The sequence below is a fragment of the Sminthopsis crassicaudata genome, chromosome 5 (genome assembly GCF_048593235.1).
Source record: "Sminthopsis crassicaudata isolate SCR6 chromosome 5, ASM4859323v1, whole genome shotgun sequence".
Classification (NCBI taxonomy): Eukaryota; Metazoa; Chordata; class Mammalia; order Dasyuromorphia; family Dasyuridae; genus Sminthopsis; species Sminthopsis crassicaudata.
Window position 1 is genome coordinate 194,591,608 of NC_133621.1, and position 20,133 is coordinate 194,611,740.

The 20,133-nt window shown below is 36.8% G+C and overlaps 1 protein-coding gene across 2 annotated transcripts in view; it reads left to right on the forward strand.

Annotated features, from left to right (window-relative positions):
• Nucleotides 1-20,133, forward strand: part of TSPAN11 (tetraspanin 11) — a 151,068-nt gene that overhangs the window by 114,062 nt on the left and 16,873 nt on the right. For both annotated transcript variants that reach the window (XM_074269258.1, XM_074269257.1), the window contains exons 4-5: nucleotides 5,833-5,907; nucleotides 11,007-11,111. In XM_074269258.1, the coding sequence (XP_074125359.1) occupies nucleotides 5,833-5,907; nucleotides 11,007-11,111 (180 nt within the window). The remainder of the gene's footprint in view (nucleotides 1-5,832; nucleotides 5,908-11,006; nucleotides 11,112-20,133) is intronic.

Here is a 20,133-nt window from a genome sequence, read left to right on the forward strand (position 1 = left end):
GAGGAAGGTGGTCTAAGTGTACCTGATCTAAAGCTATATTATATAGCAGCAGTCACCAAAACCATTTGGTATTGGCTAAGAAATAGACCGGTAGATCAGTGGAACAGATTAGATACAAAGGACAAAAAAGGGTACATCTATAGCAATCTAATCTTTGACAAACCCAAAGATTCCAACATTAGGGATAAAAATTCATTATTCGGAAAAAACTGTTGGGAAAACTGGAAATTAGTATGGCAGAAATTAGATATGGATCCACACTTAACACCATATACCAAGATAAGATCAAAATGGGTCCATGATTTAGGCATAAAGAGGGAGATAATAAATAGATTAGAGGAACAGAGGATAATCTACCTCTCAGACTTGTGGAGGAGGAAGGAATTTATGACCAGAGGAGAACTAGAGATCATTATTGATCACAAAATAGAAGATTTTGATTACATCAAACTAAAAAGTTTCTGTACAAATAATACTAATGCAAACAAGATTAGAAGGGAAGTAACAAATTGGGAAAATATTTTTAAAAACAAAGGTTCTGACAAAGGTCTCATTTCCAAAATATATAGAGAACTGACCATAATTTATAAGAAACCGAACCATTCTCCAATTGATAAATGGTCAAAGGATATGAACAGACAATTCTCAGAGGAAGAAATTGAAACTATATCCACTCACATGAAAGAGTGTTCCAAATCACTACTGATCAGAGAAATGCAAATTAAGACCACTCTGAGATACCACTACACACCTGTCAGATTGGCTAAGATGACAGGAACAAATAATGACAAATGTTGGAGGGGATGTGGGGAAATTGGGACACTAATACATTGCTGGTGGAGTTGTGAAAGAATCCAGCCATTCTGGAGAGCAATCTGGAATTATGCCCAAAAAGTTATCAAACTGTACATACCCTTTGACCCAGCAGCGCTACTACTGGGATTATATCCCAAAGAAATACTAAAGAGCGGAAAGAGACATATATGTGCCAAAATGTTTGTGGCAGCTCTTTTTGTTGTAGCTAGAAACTGGAAGATGAATGGATGTCCATCATTTGGAGAATGGTTGGGTAAATTGTGGTATATGAAGGTTATGGAATATTATTGCTCGGTAAGAAATGACCAGCAGGAGGAATACAGAGAGGCCTGGAGAGACTTAAATCAACTGATGCTGAGTGAAATGAGCAGAACCAGAAGATCGCTGTACACTTCAACAACAATACTGTATGAGGATGTATTCTGATGGAAGTGGAAATCTTCAACATAAAGAAGATCCAACTCACTTCCAGTTGATCAATGATGGACAGAGGTAGCTACACCCAGAGAAGAAACACTGGGAAGTGAATGTAAATTGTTAGCACTAATATCTGTCTGCCCAGGTTGCATGTACCTTCGGATTCTATTGTTTATTGTGCAACAAGAAAATGATATTCACACACATGTATTGTACCTAGACTATATTGTAACACATGTAAAATGTATGGTATTGCCTGTCGTCGGGGGGAGGGAATAGAAGGAGGGGGGGTAATTTGGAAAAATGAATACAAGGGATAATATTATAATATATATATATATATATATATATATATAATAAAAAAAAATAAAAACAAAAACAAAAAAAAAGATTTATATGAACTGATACAAAGTGAAATGAACAGAACCAGGAAATAGTTTACAAAGTAACAGTAATATTGTAAAGATAATCAATTGTGAAAGAGAACTCTGATCAATACAGTAACTCACCAAAATTCTGAAGTACTCATCATAAAAAAAAAAAAAATCTATCTATCCAGGTAAAGAACTGATCCAACAAAGACTCTGATTGAAGCACATTTTTTTTTTCTTTTTCTTGATTTGATTTTGGTTTGGGTTTTGGGGAGAAGGGAGCAGAGAACATGGCAAATGCAGAAATTTGTTTGGAGTGACTCAGTTTTGTTCTTATTCACTAGTTTTTTGAAAATAAATACTAAGGGGCAGCTAGGTGGTGCAGTGGATAGAGCACCAGCTCTGAAATCAGGAGGACCTGAGTTCAAATATGGTGTCAGACACTTAACAGTTCCTAACTGGGTCACCCTGGGCAAGTCACTGAACCCCAATTGCCTCAGCAAAAAAGTAATTAATTAATTAATTAAAAAAAGAAAAAGAAAAGAAAGAAAGAAAAAAAAAGTAGGGTAGAGACTGAATTGTTTCCCATAATTAGCTTATATAGAAACTCACAATCAAATTCTCATTAAGATAATGATTAACAAAGTTACAAAGATGAAAAAACAATAGAAATAAAAATGAACAAGAAATTTATCTAAATAAAAAATGCTTAACAAATTTCATAACTGATTTGTAACATGGGTAATTTTGTATGAGTCACTATTATGGATAGAGAGCTGATTCTAGCAACTATTATGAATAGAACTTGAGTTCAAGTTTTTGTTAATGTTCATCATTCTTGAAGAAGACCATGATATCAGGAGGTCGATGTCAAAACTAATGAGTTTTGCATTTCTTGCTCTCTTAATGAGGAGGGGAGGGAATGTGAGAGAGAAAATGAGGACATTAAAATCAAATAAAATTGATTTTTTTTTAAAAATCAAAGAAATCTCATATTATAGGTATAGTCTCTACTGTAAAGCATTCTATATTTGGACAAATACAATTAAATATAGTCGTGGCTTAAACTAGTTCAATAGGTATTTTTAAAAACAATAATTGAATTTGAATTCATAATGATAATAATTATTATAATAATTATTTCTGTATTCAGTGAAACACTCTTAGAGGCCAGTTATTCTGAATCATACTGAACACAATTCCCTTCTGCAGCATATCCAGTGAGCAGTCATCCAGCCTTTTCTTGGAGACATCCAATGAGACCAAGGTCTTAGCATCATTGAGCCAAGTCTCTGGCCATTCCGGGCACCAGAATCAAACAATTGTAATTATATAAATAGAATCAATAAATGTAAATTGGTTGGGATGAAGAAAAGCTTGCCCACTAGATCCCTGAGGCTTTTTAAAGCCCCGGGTACTCATGATTCAGTGCCACCCCACCCCACTATATAAATAATCCTTTTTTAAACTTCTTTCAGAATCCTCCTTAGCCACTCCATCTGGGAGTCCAGTGACTAGGAGTCTTTGGTCACACAGCCCTACAAAGTGATGTCTGTCATTAGTGGCACCCATAGGAAAAGCATCCACTTGACCTTATCCTTGTTCTAGGAGCCAGACACTGACTTTTCTCCCAAGGTGTTTTGTCCATCAGAACTTGTTAGCTGGAAGAAGGAGGGGGCTAAAGAAAAGGAACATCCTTTGGCATTTTATTTTATCTTTTTGAGATATCTCCCAACTTCTGACAACTCAGCTCAGGTCTGACAGCCTGTGTGATTCCTTAGAACATGCCTTTAAGGAGATGACATGTACTAATTTAACTTGCCACTAAATCAAGATATAAACTGCTTTATTTTTTTAATCTTTTCCACTCCTCCTCCTCCCCATTCCCTTCAACATCAGCTATAGCTGGTATTTTTCCCAGGAGCCAGCATGGGGCTGAGCCATTAACACACAATTCACAGATCAAAGAGAAATCAGGTTTGGGATTGAGATCTAACTTTGGATTGAGGGTCAATGGAAGGGGAAGGACTCTGAGGATATTCAGAGATTTCACCTTCTTCATGGCCAACATCCTACGTTTAATGAAGACACCCGGCTTCCTCCGCAGATTCTAATGGCACATTACTCCTGCTTTGTAGGACTCACAGGTGCACTACCACCGTGAAGCCTGAAAATCAACAAGTTAATGAGGCAAAACATTCTAATCACTGTTGTTAGAGTGCCACGTAGCCAACCCAGCAGATGTTAAATTATACCCACCTCCAGAGACTAGGCGGGAGCCAATTGCCAAAAGAGAGAAGAAATTGGGAGGGGGGAGAGAAAGTTGAGCTCTTCAGAACTTCTCTTGGAGTCAGTGGAACCAATCAGTCGATCAACAAACATTTATATTAATTGCTTTTTCTGTAGCTGGTACTAAGCTAGGCTCTGGGGGCATAAAGACCAAAAAAGACATAGTCCTTGCCTTCAAGAAGCTTATATTTTATGTGTTGGATACAATATTTCTTTTTTAAGTGATTTCATATTTGTAATAGGTTTTGTAAACCTTGCTTTCTCAATGGGTAGGGAGGGAATGGGAGAGAGAGATAAGTAAATAAAGCTATATTTCAAAAATAGAGTACACATTGATGTAGGAGGAAATTTGCAACTAGTGAAATCAGGAAAAGATTTCTTTAAAGGGGTGATATTGAGGTGAGTCTGGAAGACAGCTAATGGTTCCAAGAACTAGAGGTGAAAAGGGAAAACATTCAAGGTAGGGGGCAACCTGCACTGAGACATGAAGATGAAAGGGAAAATTGGGGAAGAACAAAGAGTTAGTTGCCTGAAATATGGAGTGTGGGAGTAGGAGTCATGTATAATCAGCTCGAAAATTCAGCAAGAGTCAGGTTATGAAGTGCTTTAAATGCCAAGAAATTTTGTATTTTATCCTAAGGAAATGGAAAAAACTCTGAAGCATCTAAAGGCAGGGTATTGACATGGTCAAACTGTGAATTACAAATATTAGTTTGGCAGCTATGGTACAGATGGATTGGACTGGGTAGAAGTTGTTTGAAGAAATATCAGCTGGGGAGCTATTGCTATGATAGTCTGGGTAAGAGATGACAAGGGTATGGCCTGGGATGGTTATACTACAAATGTGCCAACAGGATTGTAGATATTCTGATGGCAGAATCAATAAGACCCCGCAACTGGTTAAAAGTAAAGAGTTAAGGAAGACTCCTAGGTTGTGAAACTAGGTGGCTAAAATGATAATAGTGCCCATAACAAAAATAGGGAGGTCAGGCAGAGAAGCAAATTTATAGGAAAAGATAATAAATTCAGTTTGAGATACCTTTGGGATATCCAATTCAAGATATTCAAAAAGCAGGGCAGATATGGTGCTAGATTATCTTATTAGCAGATTGATTATAGCTCCATATGTAGATATGAGAATCAGCTGCATAAAGATGACAATTGAATACATGGGATTTGTTGAGACCACTAAGAAAGAGATTGTCAAGAGAAGAGAGGAAAAGTTCCCTTTTTCCAGAGAAAAACAGCTAGGCCAAGTAGAGAGACTCATCTTCCTGAGCTCAAATCTGACTTCAGACACTAACTTATGTGACCCTGGGCAAGTTACTTCACCCTGTTTGCCTCAGTTTCCTCCTCTGTAAAATGAGATAGAGAAGGAAATGGCAAGCCATTCCAGTATCTTTGCAAAACATAAAAAATAAATAAAAAATTGGGATCATGAAGAGTCAGACATGACTGAACAATTCAACAACAATAACAACCTCCTGATTCCAAGTCAACTCCTAACTTATTGTTGACTTGGAATCAGGAGAACTTGAGCTCAAATATATGCCCTATGTCATAGACAATATTCCCAACAAGAAGTCCCTGAGGAATTTTACTTGAACACCGTTAGCACCAGGGACCTCATTACTTTAGGTGACATTCCATTTTTGAAAAACTTAATTGTTAGGAAAAAGCTACCTTACATTAAGCCATAATCAGCCTCTCTATGATTTCTACCCATTGGTGTACTCCTCTACTCTGGAGTCAACAGAATAGATCTACTCCCTTTCTACATAATAGCCTTTTCACTAGTGGAAGCCATCTCTTTCCTCTTTCTTTCTTTGAAATCAATGCTGATGGTGCAAGAAGCCAGTTTAGTTTTACTAGTCTAGTTTCCACACACCCCAGCTTCTACAATCCAACCCAAATGATTGTATTTTCTTTTTGTTCCTAGTATTTTGGCCTGTTGCTTGTCATCTTCCTCATTGAGCTGGTGGCCGGAGTTCTTGCCCATCTTTATTACCAAAAGGTGAGTAGACTAGCTTTCTGCCTCTGGGATCTTCCTTCAAGGTCTCATCTTTATGTATTCTATGAGTAGGAAAAGAGAGGGAATAAAATGAGGCAGATAGAGAGGCAGAAAGATTGCCATATCCCCAAATGTCCCTATATCTCTGACAAATTTGTCTACCAGCAGCTCATTCTTCTCGATTGCTTTATTGCTTCATCATCACAAAGATTCTTCTTTTTTTTCATTTTTAATAGCATTTATTTTTCTAATTATATATAAAGACAATATTAACATTTTCACAAAATTTTGAATTCCAAATTTTTCTCCTTCCCTCTTTGTTTCCCCTCACTCTTCCTAAAACAGTATGTAATTCAGGTGATATATATGTTAAATCAAAATAGAATAAAATAAAATTGTATATATACATATATATAAACATACACACAAATATATGTATATATACATATATGTTAGGTTTTTATATATGATATATATGCAATCATGTAAAACTTATTTCCATATTAGTCACATTGTGGAAGAAGAAACAGACCAAAAAGAAAAAAACACACAAAAAAATGAAAATAGCATACTTCAATGTGCATGCAGAGTTCTTTCTCTAGATGCAGATAGCATTTTCCATCATGAGTTCTTTGTGATTATTCATAGCAAAGATTCTTTTTTTTTAATAGTTTTTATTTACCAGATATTTGCATGGGTAATTTTACAATATCGACAATTGCCAAACCATTTGTCCAATTTTTCCCTTCCTTCCCTCCCACTCCCTCCCTCAGATGGCAGGTCGACCAATACATGTTAAATATATTAGAGTATAAATTAAATATAATATATGTATACATGACCAAACATTTGTTTTGCTGAACAAAAAGAATCGGACTTTGAAATAGTGTACAATTAGCCTGTGAAGGAAATCCAAAAAGCAGGTGGACAAAAATAGAGGGATTGGGAATTCTATGTAGTGGTTCATAGTCATCTCCCAGAGTTCTTTCGCTGGGTGTAGCTGGTTCAGTTCATTACTGCTCTCTCTATTGGAACTGATTTGGTTCATCTCATTGTTGGAGATGGCCACGTCCATCAGAATTGATCATCACATAGTATTGTTATTGAAGTGTATAATGATCTCCTGGTTCTGATCATTTCACTCAGCATCAGTTCATGTTAAGTCTCTCCAGGCCTTTCTGAAATCATCCTGTTGGTCATTTCTTACAGAACAATAATATTCCATAATATTCATATACCATAACTTATTCAGCCATTCCTTTACTGATGGGGATCCACTCAGTTTCCAATTTCTGGCCACCACAAAGAGGGCTGCCACAAACATTCTTGCACATATGGGTCCCTTTCCCTTCTTTAATATTTCTTTGGGATATAAGCCCGGTAGCAATGCTGCTGGATCAAAGGGTATGCACAGTTTGATAACTCTGAGCATAGTTCCAAATTCCACTAACAATGTATCAGTGTCCCTGTTTTCCCACATCTCCTCCAATATTCTGCATTACCTTTTCCTGTCATTCTAGCCAATCTGACAGGTGTGTAGTGATATCTCAGAGTTGTCTTAATTTGCATTTCTCTGATTATTAAGGATTTGGAGCATCTTTTCATATCATAGCAAAGGTTCTTTAAAAGAAATCAAAGTGTCTATGATGTGTTAAGCCTTGTGCTAAGACTACAAAGACAAACTAATGGGTCTGTATCCCAAAGACGTCACGAAAGAGACGATGGGAGTCATACGTACAGAAATATTTCTAGTGCAAGGAATTGAAAATTGAGTGGATGCCCATCGACTGAGCAATGGCCAAATATAATATGGCATGATGAAGATAATGGATTATTATTGTTCTACAAGAAATGAAGATCAGGTTGATTTCAGAAAAGCCAGGAAACGCTTATATAATCTGATGCTAAGTGAAGTGAGAAGAACCAAGAGAGCATTATACACATTAATAACAAGATTATATGATGATCCACTATGATAGACATGGTTCTTCTCAATAATGCAGTGATTCAAGGAAATTCCAATGGACTTAGGATGGGAAAATGGCAACCACATCTAGCAAGAGAACTTTGGAGGCTGAATATAGATCAAAACATAGTATTTTCACCTTTTTTGTTAGTTTTTCTTTCATTTTTTTCCTTTTGGTCTGATTTTTCTTGCATAAAATGACAAATAGGTGTAAAAGAATTGCACACATTTAATCTATGTCAGAGAATTTGCTGTCTTGGGGAAGGGGGGAGGTAAGGAGAACAATTTGGAAAACAAAGTCTTACAAAAATGAATGTTGAAATCTATCTTTACATGTTTTTGGAAAAATAAAATACTATTGAAAAAAATTTTTAAATACAAAGACAAAAAAAAGCCATTCTTTCCTCAAGAAACTTGTATTCTAGCTAGAGAAATGACACATACATGTACAAGTATATACAAAATATATAAATCAAATAAAAGCAAGATGTTTTAAAGGGATTCCTCCCGACATCTGGGGGATCAGGAAAGACCTCATGTAGGAATGGGGCTTGAGCCAACCTTTGCAAGGAGTAGGAATTCTAAGAGCCCAAGATGAGAGGAGAGTGCATTCCAGGAATGGGAGACACCCTGTTCAAAGACATGGAGATGGGGAGATAGAATGTCATGTGTAAAAAGAGATACCAAAGACAGTTTGGCAAGACTAGACAGCTCATGAGGGGCAGAAATGTGTAAAACACCCAGAGAAATGGTCTGGAGCCAGATTATGATGAACTTTAAATGCCAAAGAGAGAAGTTTGTATTTGATCCTACAGTTAGCTGGAAGGCCTAGAATTTATTGCACAGCAAGACCAGACTTGTACTTTAAGAAAATCATTTTGGCAGCTATAAAGAGAAGGGATTGGAAAGGGGAGACACTGGATGGAGAGAGACCAAGCAATTAAAACCAATTGCATTAATCCAGGCAAGAGGAATGAAAGCCTGAATTTGCATGGTGGCTATGTCAGACAGAAAGGTCAGAGCCTCAATCGGAGATAATTATGGAGCAGTTCTTCCCTAAAGCCAGAGGATGAGTTTATTTCCTTCTCAACCCTAGGTTCAATAATTTAGTCAATGATTTAAGAACCTAATTAATAAATCAATATTTAATGAGTACCATCTATGTGTAAGGAACTATGGCTGATGATACAGAGAATTGAAAGAAAAATATCAAGTTCCTTGTCCTCTAAAAGTTTATGATTAAAGACTCTCACAGAAAGAAAGCTCAGAGCCTACATCTGAACAGAAATGCGCCCTGAAATGTGCCTGTTACATTGTCATTTACTTCCACTTAAAGATACCCATTCAATTTAGAAACTGAAAATTACAGAAATACTAGGCAGTATGGTATAATGGGAATAACCCTGAATTTAGTGATAGGAGAATCTAGTATGAATCTCAGATTTGCCACTTACCATGTCATTTTGAACAGGTCACCCCTGACCAGAGATATTTATAGATGATTTCTAAGGGGTTTCCCGGCTCTAAAAATCCATCTATAAGATAGGCAATGAGTATTATAGGAAATTAGATAGGGAGAGAGCCCTGATGATTTGGGTAGTTAGGAACCCCTTCAAGGAAAAAGAAATTTCAAACCAAGTCTTGATAGATAGCTAGGAGACAGCTAGATGATGCAATGGATAGAGCACTGGTCCTGAATTCAAATACATCCTCAGATATTAACACTTCCTAGCTATGTGACTCTGGACAAGTCACTTAACCCAATTGCCTCAGCAAAAAAAAATGGTAGAATTTAGATAAGTGAGAATTAATCACAGGCAAAGATGCAGAAGTTAGCAAGAATAACTCATTTTTAAGAGTCAATGACTCTACCATCTTGGTTGTAGAAGAAGTTTTCTGTAAGTGACAGGAGATGACTGTTATTGCTCTTGTTATTGTTGTCTGTCCCTTGTTTCAAAGAGTACCAATGACATAAATATCTTGACTTGAGTGTAAATTAGAGTTAAATGAGGCAGAGTTGTGCAAAGTCATCAGTCTTGCTTTCTCCTCCAGAGTCCAGGATGCAGTGGGTCACCTTGGCCTTTTTAAATTAAGGGTTTCTGAGGTGTCAGTATCAGTAAGTAAGAATTAAAAATTGGCCCAATTTATCACCCCAAAGACATCTATATGGGAGGAGAAACTTCAAAGTTTCCAGAACTGCTATTTATAATTTTTCTAAGACATTAAAACCTAAACAATGAGACAAAGGCTTGAGCTGGTCATTATTGATCATTCAGTGAAAGCCAGAATGATTTGTAATTAAAGATATAGTCATATAGTTCCCTTTAAAATACAATGGGCTCTATTTTCAGAGCTATATTTCAAGACATCAAAAATGAAAACAGAGAAGGAAGAGGAGGAAGAGGAAGAGGAGGGGAAATAGTAGCCTTTCCCAGCTGCTTTTTGAATCAGAGGTTGGGTTCCCAGAGGGCAGCTGCTATTTTGCAGGTAACATGGTAAACATGTTTAATAAACAAAATCTTCTCCTAATACTCAGGTTCACTCCTTCCCCCAAATACACACAACACCCATGGAAGGAGAAGATTTAAACTCTGACCATAATAATAATGAACCACAGTGTAAGAAATATGTGTGGCACATTCCCTGCTCTGGAAATACTCCCCTCATGCAGAATCTTTGTTGTCATTCGTTCTTTGTTCTCAACAAGACCAATGGCATCTCAAGCACTTCTGCTTCCGTTGGATTTCAGTGAAACAGAGAGCCTCACTCTCTCTTCCAGAAAAGGAGATCACTGAAAGCTAGGTTAAGGAGTTGGGACCTGATTCTGTAGGAAATTGGGTCGCATCCATAGGGAAACTAAGGCAAAGGGCTACATTCTGATCAGCACCAAGGAATACCATCATTGCTGATCAACTCATAGTAACTTGCATGCCATGAGGATGGATGGATGTGGGACATGAAGATTCTTAAAAGCAGGTCGTGTCTAAGTTATACTTTCTCATTCTGATCTCTCTCTCTCTCTCTCTCTCTCTCTCTCTCTCTCTCTCTCTCTCTCTCTCTCTCTCTCTCTCTCTCTCTCCCCCCCTCTCTCATTCTCCCTCTTTTCCTCCCTTCGTCTCTCCCTCTCTCTCTCCAGCTAAGTGATGAGCTAAAACAACATCTGAACCAGACTCTGTCTGAGAACTATGGCCAACCCAGAGCAAAGGAGATCACATACTCAGTGGACCAACTGCAGCAGGATGTAAGATGCCTCTCTCTTTCTTACCTCCCAAACCCTATTCCCTGTATTCATTCAGTCTCTAAATCCATTCTACATCCTCCACCTCCCAGGCTCCCCTGTATAAAGGAAGCTAACTATATCTAAGAGAATTGCATATTCAGGCAAGTATCCAAGACCAGATTAATGGAAATATAGAATTTTTTTTTCTGGGAAATCGCATCTTTTTTTTTTTCTTCATTTGTAACTGTCTTGTAGCAAAGTGCTCACCTATAATAAATGTACCCATGTTAGTTTGGGGAACACAATTTACAGGTAAGAAGAAAAACATCTATGAATCAAACCACAGACAGAATTTACTGTTTGTTGTATAATAATGAGATTGTTATTTAAGGGACATATTATTAGAATCTCCAAAAGAGTAAGTGGATGACTATTTATGAACAATGAAAGGCAGACAAAGAGCAGGAGAAAAACCGAAATCCTGGAAACTGAAGTGGGAGAGTAGAAAGGGCAGGAAGAGGTATAATCCTCAATGATGAATATCTATAAATCCCCTTCTAAATACAAGCTGCGCTCAGCTTCTGTTTGCTTTGGATCATTGGCAGGAAGTGACTAATGGTCAATTAAATACCCACGAACAGCTCAGCAAAAGATTGTCATAAATAAATAAAGCTTTCCTTAGAAGATCAGACAGTTTATAGCAACAGTTCACCACTAGAGAGACCTACAAGAGCTTCCAACAAAATTAATAGGGACCTGAGAATTCAGACTTTTGCTTCCTCAAGTATGAAGCATAATGAGAATTTGCTGTGGCCAAATAGCTGTTATATAGGTACCAAGGACAGGTTGGCATTCCTTTTAGAAGAGAAATTGAAAGTGTTATCAGAGGACAGAACCAACTTACTACAGTTGGGATTGTGTAGGAGAAGGAGTCAGAGATGGGCTGAGGCTTTATCACCTTCTTTGCATTTCCAAGGACAGGCAAAAGCCAGAGATCTTGTCAGAGAATGAAGCTTTATGCCAGCCAACTCATTCAGAACTATAGCAGCAGCAGCACCTAGGGTATACCTACTCCATCTAAAAGCAAAAATGGGGTAATACCTAGCCCTGACACAAAACCTCAGTCCAGAAGCTGAAGCAGGAAGGATAAATAATTTTTAAATTTAATTTTAATACACATTTCTTTATGAATCATGTTAGGAGAGAAAAATCAGAACAAAAGGGAAAAACCATGGGAGAAGAAAAAAAAAAAAAACAGAAAAAAGAAGTGAACATAGCATGTGTTGATTTATATTTGATCTCCATAGTTCTTTTTCTGGATGCAGATGGCATGGGATAAGTAAGCTGAAGGTAGCTCCAAATCCAGTGAGGAAGTACCAAAGAAAAAGAAATATCCAAGAGGTAAAATGCAGAAGAAATCACTCCATAATAAGTATAAACAGAGCCTCAAAGGGAAAACGGTATGGCCACAAGGACTCCAAAGGTGATTGAAGAAATTAAAGCAAGAGGGGAAAAAATGCAATTAGAGCTCTTTGTGGGAAAAAAGAAATAGCTTAAAACAAAATGTGGACAAGCTTATCCATGGATTTTCCTCAATGAAAAATGAAATATAACAAACATAACTCAATGATTTTATGGGACAGCAAAAATCATTAGAAAAAAAGTCAAAAGTCTAAATTAAGAAATCAACTATCAAAACATATGACCTGAAAAGTAGGTCAAATAAAGACAATTTATAAATTATTGTATTCTTTTAAAATCTTGACAAAAATACTTTAAAACTTTGAAGAAATCATAAAAGAAAACATAGGCCTATTCCAGAAGACAAAGTGAAAAGTAGAAAAAATTCACTTATTACTTCCCCAAAAAATTCAAATGGAAAACATTATTAATATTATTGCTAAAATCCAGAACTTTCAAGTCAAGAACAATACTATAAGCAATCAGATGGAAAGGGTCCAATTACCAATTGTAACTACTTTAAAAAGAAAAAAAAATTGGAATATGATATTTTTAAAGGAAAAGGCTTTCAAAAATAACAATAACTTACTCTTTTAAAACTTTAAAATAATCCTACAAAGAAGAAATGGTTCTTTATTAGAATAGAGGCTATTCAATCATTCTAGATGAAAGAGAAGAATTTTTGGAATATAAACTCAGAATACAAGAAAAACCAAGAAAGATAAACACTGTAGAGCAATTAGAAGTGTTTACATAAAATTCATCAGGGAAACAAGTGGGAAGAATGAGAAAGAAGAAAAGAGGTTAAGAAGAAGAAAGGAATCAGGGAAAGAATAGTCACAAGCAAAACAAACCAGCTTTAGAGGGTGAATCATAAAGAGAAAATTAAAAAGAGAAAAAGTTTAAAAAAAAAAAAAAACAACTTAGTTATCTGAGCTAGGTGAAGAGGGAAGAACAGAGAAATGGGATCGTATTGCTTTGGTTATAGATCATTATCAATAATTGAAACCTTGAGAATTGCTGAGGTCACCACTTTAGAAAGCATACAGAGAAAAGAAAAAGGGTTCAAGACAGAGCTTTGATATATATTCCCAGTGGCTATGACATGGATGGACATCTGGCAAAGGAAGATTCAGACAGGAAAGGGAAGAATTAAGAGATCAATCAGTGTTACAAAAGTCTAGTCTGAAGAGTATGAAGCAGGAGAGGATGGTCAGCAATCACCAATGTTGTAGTCAAGTTGCAAAGGATAGAGGCTGAGGGAAAAAAACAAACAAACAAAAACAAACAAAAAAAAAAAAAACCTAATATGCTGTTGATTTGGAGACAGCTTGAAAGAATTCAAGGAAATTTTCTCATAGTCACTTGACTTGTATGACAAAAGAAAGCAGACTAAACTCAGAGGAAGGTCTAACTAAGGTCTAGCTGAGAGCTTTGAAGGGGGATTTCTGGAGGGCAGCCAAGCTGGCCAACAGATGATCCAGTTAGGGAATGGGGATGTTGGTCTATGGCTACTTTTAAGAGCAGGGTATACTGTGAGGTTAAAGGAATAGTCAGCAAATGTGGGGCCAGAGTGCATAAAAATAGCTTGCTGACAGGGACATTTCCTTGCACCCTGGAATATTGTTGCAAGAGTTATGTCACAAGGTCCAAGTTAGTTCACAAAGTGTCTCTGAGTTAGGGGTCCCTGGGTAGGCATCTCAGGGGTCCATCAGATGGAGCAATTAAAAAATAATTGGAGATTTTGGAGAAATATGTTTCAAATGAATGATGAGGTTTGGGAACCAGATTCAAAAGATTTTAGAAGAAAGGAAATAGAAGCAATGAATATAAACACCTTTTTGTAGGAGTTAGTCTGAAAAGGGAAAAAAGAGATAGCGGGATAGCCAGAAGGGTATGGTTTAGTGAGGAATTTTTGGTTTTGTTATTGCTTTTTTGTTTTGTTTTATTTTTTAGAATGAGAAAACATGGTGGGGTGAGCCTCAGGGCCAGTGTATGTGTAAAACACAAGAAGAGATTAAAAATTAGAAAGGATCAGTGAAAGTGGAACAATCATCAGGAAGAGGTGGGAGGGAATAAGATCAAGGTTATATGTAGAGGAGGTGCCCTTGGCAAAAACAAGGACCATCTCTTTATCAGGAATGGCAATGAAGGAGAAAATAGTGAGAGATAATGCAGGAGGATTATTAGACAGGGATAAAAAATCGGAGACAAATGGCCGAGATTTTATCAGTGATACCTCAGCTAAGATGGCAGGAAAAGAGATTGCTGTGGGAAGCTTGAGAAGAAAACAAAAGTGTTAGAACTTGAGAAGAAAACAAAAGTTTTAAAACATCTAATTTGTCAGATGGGAAGCTAGAGAAACAATTTGAGGATAAAAAGATTGTCTTGTAGTCATGACCCAGTTGAAATTAGAAAACAGAAATTTTTATAAATCCATGGGGCTGTCAGAGGCAGAGAGAAAAGTGTAGAAATGATGGCAGCAATTCCAGGGTGAGGGGGACTGGGGCATCTCTGGGTAATCTGACAGAAGAATGTAAGAAAGACCTACTGCTTTCCTATGTATATTACCAGGTGTTGACTTTGATCCTCTCAAAACCTATAAAATCCTACAGGCATCTAGAACTTAGCAAATGTCCAAATGAAGCTATCAGAAAGTGTCTAGAAAATGGTGCTAAAATCTGTATTCTTGGACAGGAAAATATAGGCCATTACACTGTCCTCTATTTGAAAAATCTGGTGTCTTCAGCAAATAAGTGGGGGTGTATTCTGCACTCATCGTCCGTATTCCCATTCTGCATTGTCCTCTAGAGTCTCTAGGAAAGCCTGTAATCATTGTATTTCCAACTGCTTCCCCATTGCCCCACAGGAGAGTCTCAGAACAGTCAACAGGTACTTGAACATTCTCAAATACAAAGTGATGCAGATTCAACAAGCAAGGAACTTACATAGTTTAACTTCTTACATAGTTTATCAAAGATTATTGTTTTCTCTGTACTTAAGTGTTTAATTTGGCCTTCCAGAAAGAAGCACAGAAGGAAGGAAGGAAGGAAGGAAGGAAGGAAGGAAGGAAGGAAGGAAGGAAGGAAGGAAGGAAGGAAGGAAGGAAGGAAGGAAGGAAGGAAGGAAGGAAGGAAGGAAGGAAGGAAGGAAGGAAGGAAAATGAAGGAGGAAGGGAGTGAGAGAGGAAGGAAGGGAGGGAGGAAAGAGAGGGAGGGAGGGAAGACAAAGGGAAGGAGGGAGACAGGGAGAGAGGAAGGGAGGAAAGGAAGAAAGAATGGAGGGAGGAAGAGAGGAAGGGAGGAGAGAAGGAAGGGAGGGAGAAAGAGAGGAAGGAAGGAAGGAAAGGAGGGAGGAAGGAAGAGAAAGAGAGAGGAAAGAGGGAGAGAGGGAAGATGGAAGAAGTGAGGGAGTCAGAAGGAGGGAGAGAGGGAAGGAAGGAGAGCCTTTCTCATATCCAGGAAGTCATTCTACTAAGCATTTTCCAAGGGAAGAGGCAAGCAAGATGATGGGTTCTATGCATGCACTATGCCTCCAGTACAATTACAAGAGTTTTGTTTTGTTTTTCAATCATGGTGGAAAACTAGGAAGGAAAGAGAAGGGATTGTAATGAGGTTGCCAAGAAAAAGTGAAAAGGGGAAAAAAAGGCGAGTCAATGAAGAATTTTTAAAATGCACAGATGAAAAGAGAAGGAAACACAGACAAGCAAGACAATTTTGAAAGTCCCATGTTAAAGTTTTTATATATTTAGAAGGCAACACAAGCTATACATAATAGAGATTCAAAGTTTTAGGAACAAAAGAATCTTTTTCCATTCTATTATGCAATTGTATTGCATATAAGGGAGAATATATTCCAATGATACTCTGCCATCATCAGAGAATTGTAGAGAATTATGTTCCGTTCTGGGCACTATATTTTGAGAAGAGTAGTGATAAGCTGGAGAGTGTCCAGAGTAAGCCAGCCAGGATGGTGAGGAACTTAAGTTCTTGCCATATGGGGATCAGTTGAAGGAATTGGGCATGTTTACTTTGGAGCAGAAGAGATAATAGCTATCTTCAAATATGCAAAGGGTTAATATGTGAAGGAGGGGTTAGATTTGTTCTGTTTGGCCTCAAAAGGCAAAACCAGGAGCACTGGTTAAAAATGTAAAGAAGCCACTTTAGATCTGATGTTGAGAAAAAAATGTCCTTACAATTCAAACTGTTTAAATGTAGAATAGATTTCTTGGAGGTCAGACGATTATTTGTTGGGTATGTTATAGCAAAGGGTCTTTTTGTCTGGATTGGTTTAGATGGCCTCTGAGATCCCTCCCAACTCTCAGATTTTGTCACTCTGATTTTTTGCTTACAGACTTGATCATTTTATTTGGTATTTAAGTTCAGAATATTTTTTTTTTTCAAAAAGACCAATCCAATTAATCTTCCATAAGACTGATGATGAAGCAAACCTCCCGCCTTTTCACACTGAGGTGATGAATTGCAGGTACCAATCGAAACTTATTTTCAAACACAATTAATATATGGAGTGGTTGTTGTTTTTTTGCTTGACCATATTTAATCATTTACAAGAGAAAGCTTTGGGGGAGCCATGTGTTTAAGGGGGAATTTAGCATCAGAACAAGAAAAACAAGAAAACAAAGAACATTGGTGAAACAGTCAAAACAACACATAGAATAACACTAATGATACCAATAAACAGAATATTATATTATTATATTTATACTCTATACTATAATAATTATTACTATTGTAATTAATATTTATATAAAAATTATCCCATTAGATCCTCATGATAACTCTGAATGGTGGGTGCTATCATTACTCCCATTTTACTGAGAAAAGCAGAAGAAAGCAGAAGTTTAGAACTGGTTGTAGACAAATAGGGAAGGTAGTAGCGTTATATTAAATTTAATGAATATTTTTGCAACCCAAGCTGTATTGCACCAAGATTCACTTCTTTAAACAGTCCTCTTTTTGTGTTCATTGTTTATGGAAATGCTAATTTTCATCAATTTCATAATAAAACAAAAAATAATTTAAAAACAAGTAAAAAAAGAAGTGAGAGGACATTGATATCCTGGATCTAATTCTGACCAATAAGAAGAAATGCTTCTAGGCATTTTCTTGCTCCTACATGGGATCCGATATAGAGCTTTGTAATTGGAGTCAGAGAGACAGACCTGTGTTCCAAGTTGCCTCAGACATTTATTAGCTGTACTAGACAAGTCCCTACTTAGCTGTACTAGACAAGACAAAGTAATGAATAGTGTGATCCTTAAAGAAAAATGAAGACCAAAGTTAGAATTAGCTGAAGATAGTACACACAGTAAGAATTTTTAATAATTTATTTAATTTATCTTGGAGGAAAAAGAGGATGATGAAAAAGGAGAGGATTATATCTTAGTATATAAATTAATAACTATAACAACAACAATAATAATAGTATTCATAAAACTCTTTAAGGTGAAAAACATGTTATCTTATTACATCTTATTTGCTCATCACAACAATCATTATCTCAACTTTATGGAAGAGGAAACTCAGGATAGATAGAAAAGGTTTAGTGACAAGTATCTGATGAAGAATTTTTAAATCAGACTTTCCTGATTTCAAATCTAATATCCTTACCTACTGTAATTAACTATCTAGCTGCCTGTGTTAATGATAACAGATGTTGGAAGGAGGATAGAACTATTTAACTCTTACTTTGTTTTTATTTTCTCTGTCAAAAAGAATTATCTTTGAATGAGAAAAGAAAGAACAAAAATAGCAAGTCGAAAACACAAATACAAAAAAGGCAGTATGGGATGCTAAAACAGGAAGGAGACAAGCATTCAGCACTTACTGTGTACCAAGCACTGTGCTAAACTTCATGGTATAGTGGATGGACCACTGGTCTCAAAGACAAGAAGGCATGAGATTCCACTCTGACACATACTAGTGTCGTGGGTAACAACTTGACTTACTTGACTCCCTGGGTGAATCATTTGAGTTCTCAATGCGCGTAAGTCTAAAGACTAGAAATTTCAGAGAAGATGCTTACTTGAGCTTCCTCACTTGGAACTCCTTATACCAAAGAAATCACATCTGATCCAAAAATGTAATAATTTTTATTTGTTCTTCATTTTCAAAGAAGATCGATGATATCATGGGTGATCTTAATTTATTTGTGAGACAGAGTTGTGCAAAGTCATCAACCTCATTCTCTCTTTCGGAGACAGCAAAGCCTCTAACATGACAATGTCAAAATGATTGGCAACGACCTGATGCTCTTGGTATCTTCAATGACTGATCAAGTTCTAAATACTATACAGCACCTTCCGAAAAAAGAGAGATTATCTGGCTGCCCTCAATGAGAACAATTCAAAAGGTTTTTACAGAGTCAGCAGATGCAATTGCTGAGATAGTGTTAATGATCTTTAAAGGACCATAAAGGGTAAATACAGTGCCACAGAACTGGAGGAGGGAAAATATTGTCCCAATTTTTTTTATCTGAACCTGTGCTTCCATTGTATAACACCATATTATAATAATTAGCTCATTTTATGCCTAGGGGCAATATAATGGCCCCTAAGATCCACATGCTTCCCTTCGCTGAAGCTTTAAGGAGTTCGTTTTAAAATAAAAGTTAGCAATTTAATTACAATCTCTCCAAGCCTCCAGTGAGGAAAATTCCCAACATCCAGGCAGAGATTGTGCTCTCTGCATAAATTTACATTTATACCTATATCTATTTAACCCCTGATCTCTTTATAATTGAGGCAAAATTCAGGTTACTGGAGATGTTCTGGTAACAAAACAACAAATTATATTACGGTTTCTGTGGGTAGAAAGAGATAAACAGGGAAGGAAAGTCAGAGAAAAATCAGGCTTTTTTGTAGAACTTCAGACCTTGAGTAAGTAATGATGGCATCAGTCCATGGCATATCTTCCACTTTGAGATTTCTGCAGAGCCCTGAAAATGGTGTATCTCTTTTCTCAACTAAGCTCAGTCCTGCCATCTTTCACCCTTTGTTGGCTGTGCAGGAGCTACTGATTCTTGGCTCAGTTCTGTATGACCCAGATACTTTCCCTTCCCTTCTAGCCTTCTGATTCCGTCGTTCTGAGATAGTTCCTCCCTTTTATATGAATTCTTTAGGGGTGACCAAGTCTCTCCTGTAATGGCTTTGATTTATTTAAAGAATTGTACAGGTCTCGTTCATATTCAGTTCTGACTGACTGATTCAATTAATAAGTCTTCTTCCCTAACAAAGGTAATTACTTCTGGATTGAAGCAATAGTCAAATGGAGCTCAGTTTCTTACAATTGGTACAGAGTATTACTATACTACAGTGAGTACAGAAACTCTCCCCATATATATTCCCAGCAAGTTTTCTAGAATTTATACTAAAGATTTCTCAAGGTCATGAAGACGGTCAATGACTTGCTAATAATAGTTGCACAGCTTTAAATATGTAAAGCAGAATTTGATAACAGTCTAACTGAATCAGTCTTCTATCTACTATGACAATAGTTCTCAAATTGTGATCTGGGGACCCCCAGCAATCTCTAAACACCTTTTCAGGGGGGGATCAATGAGG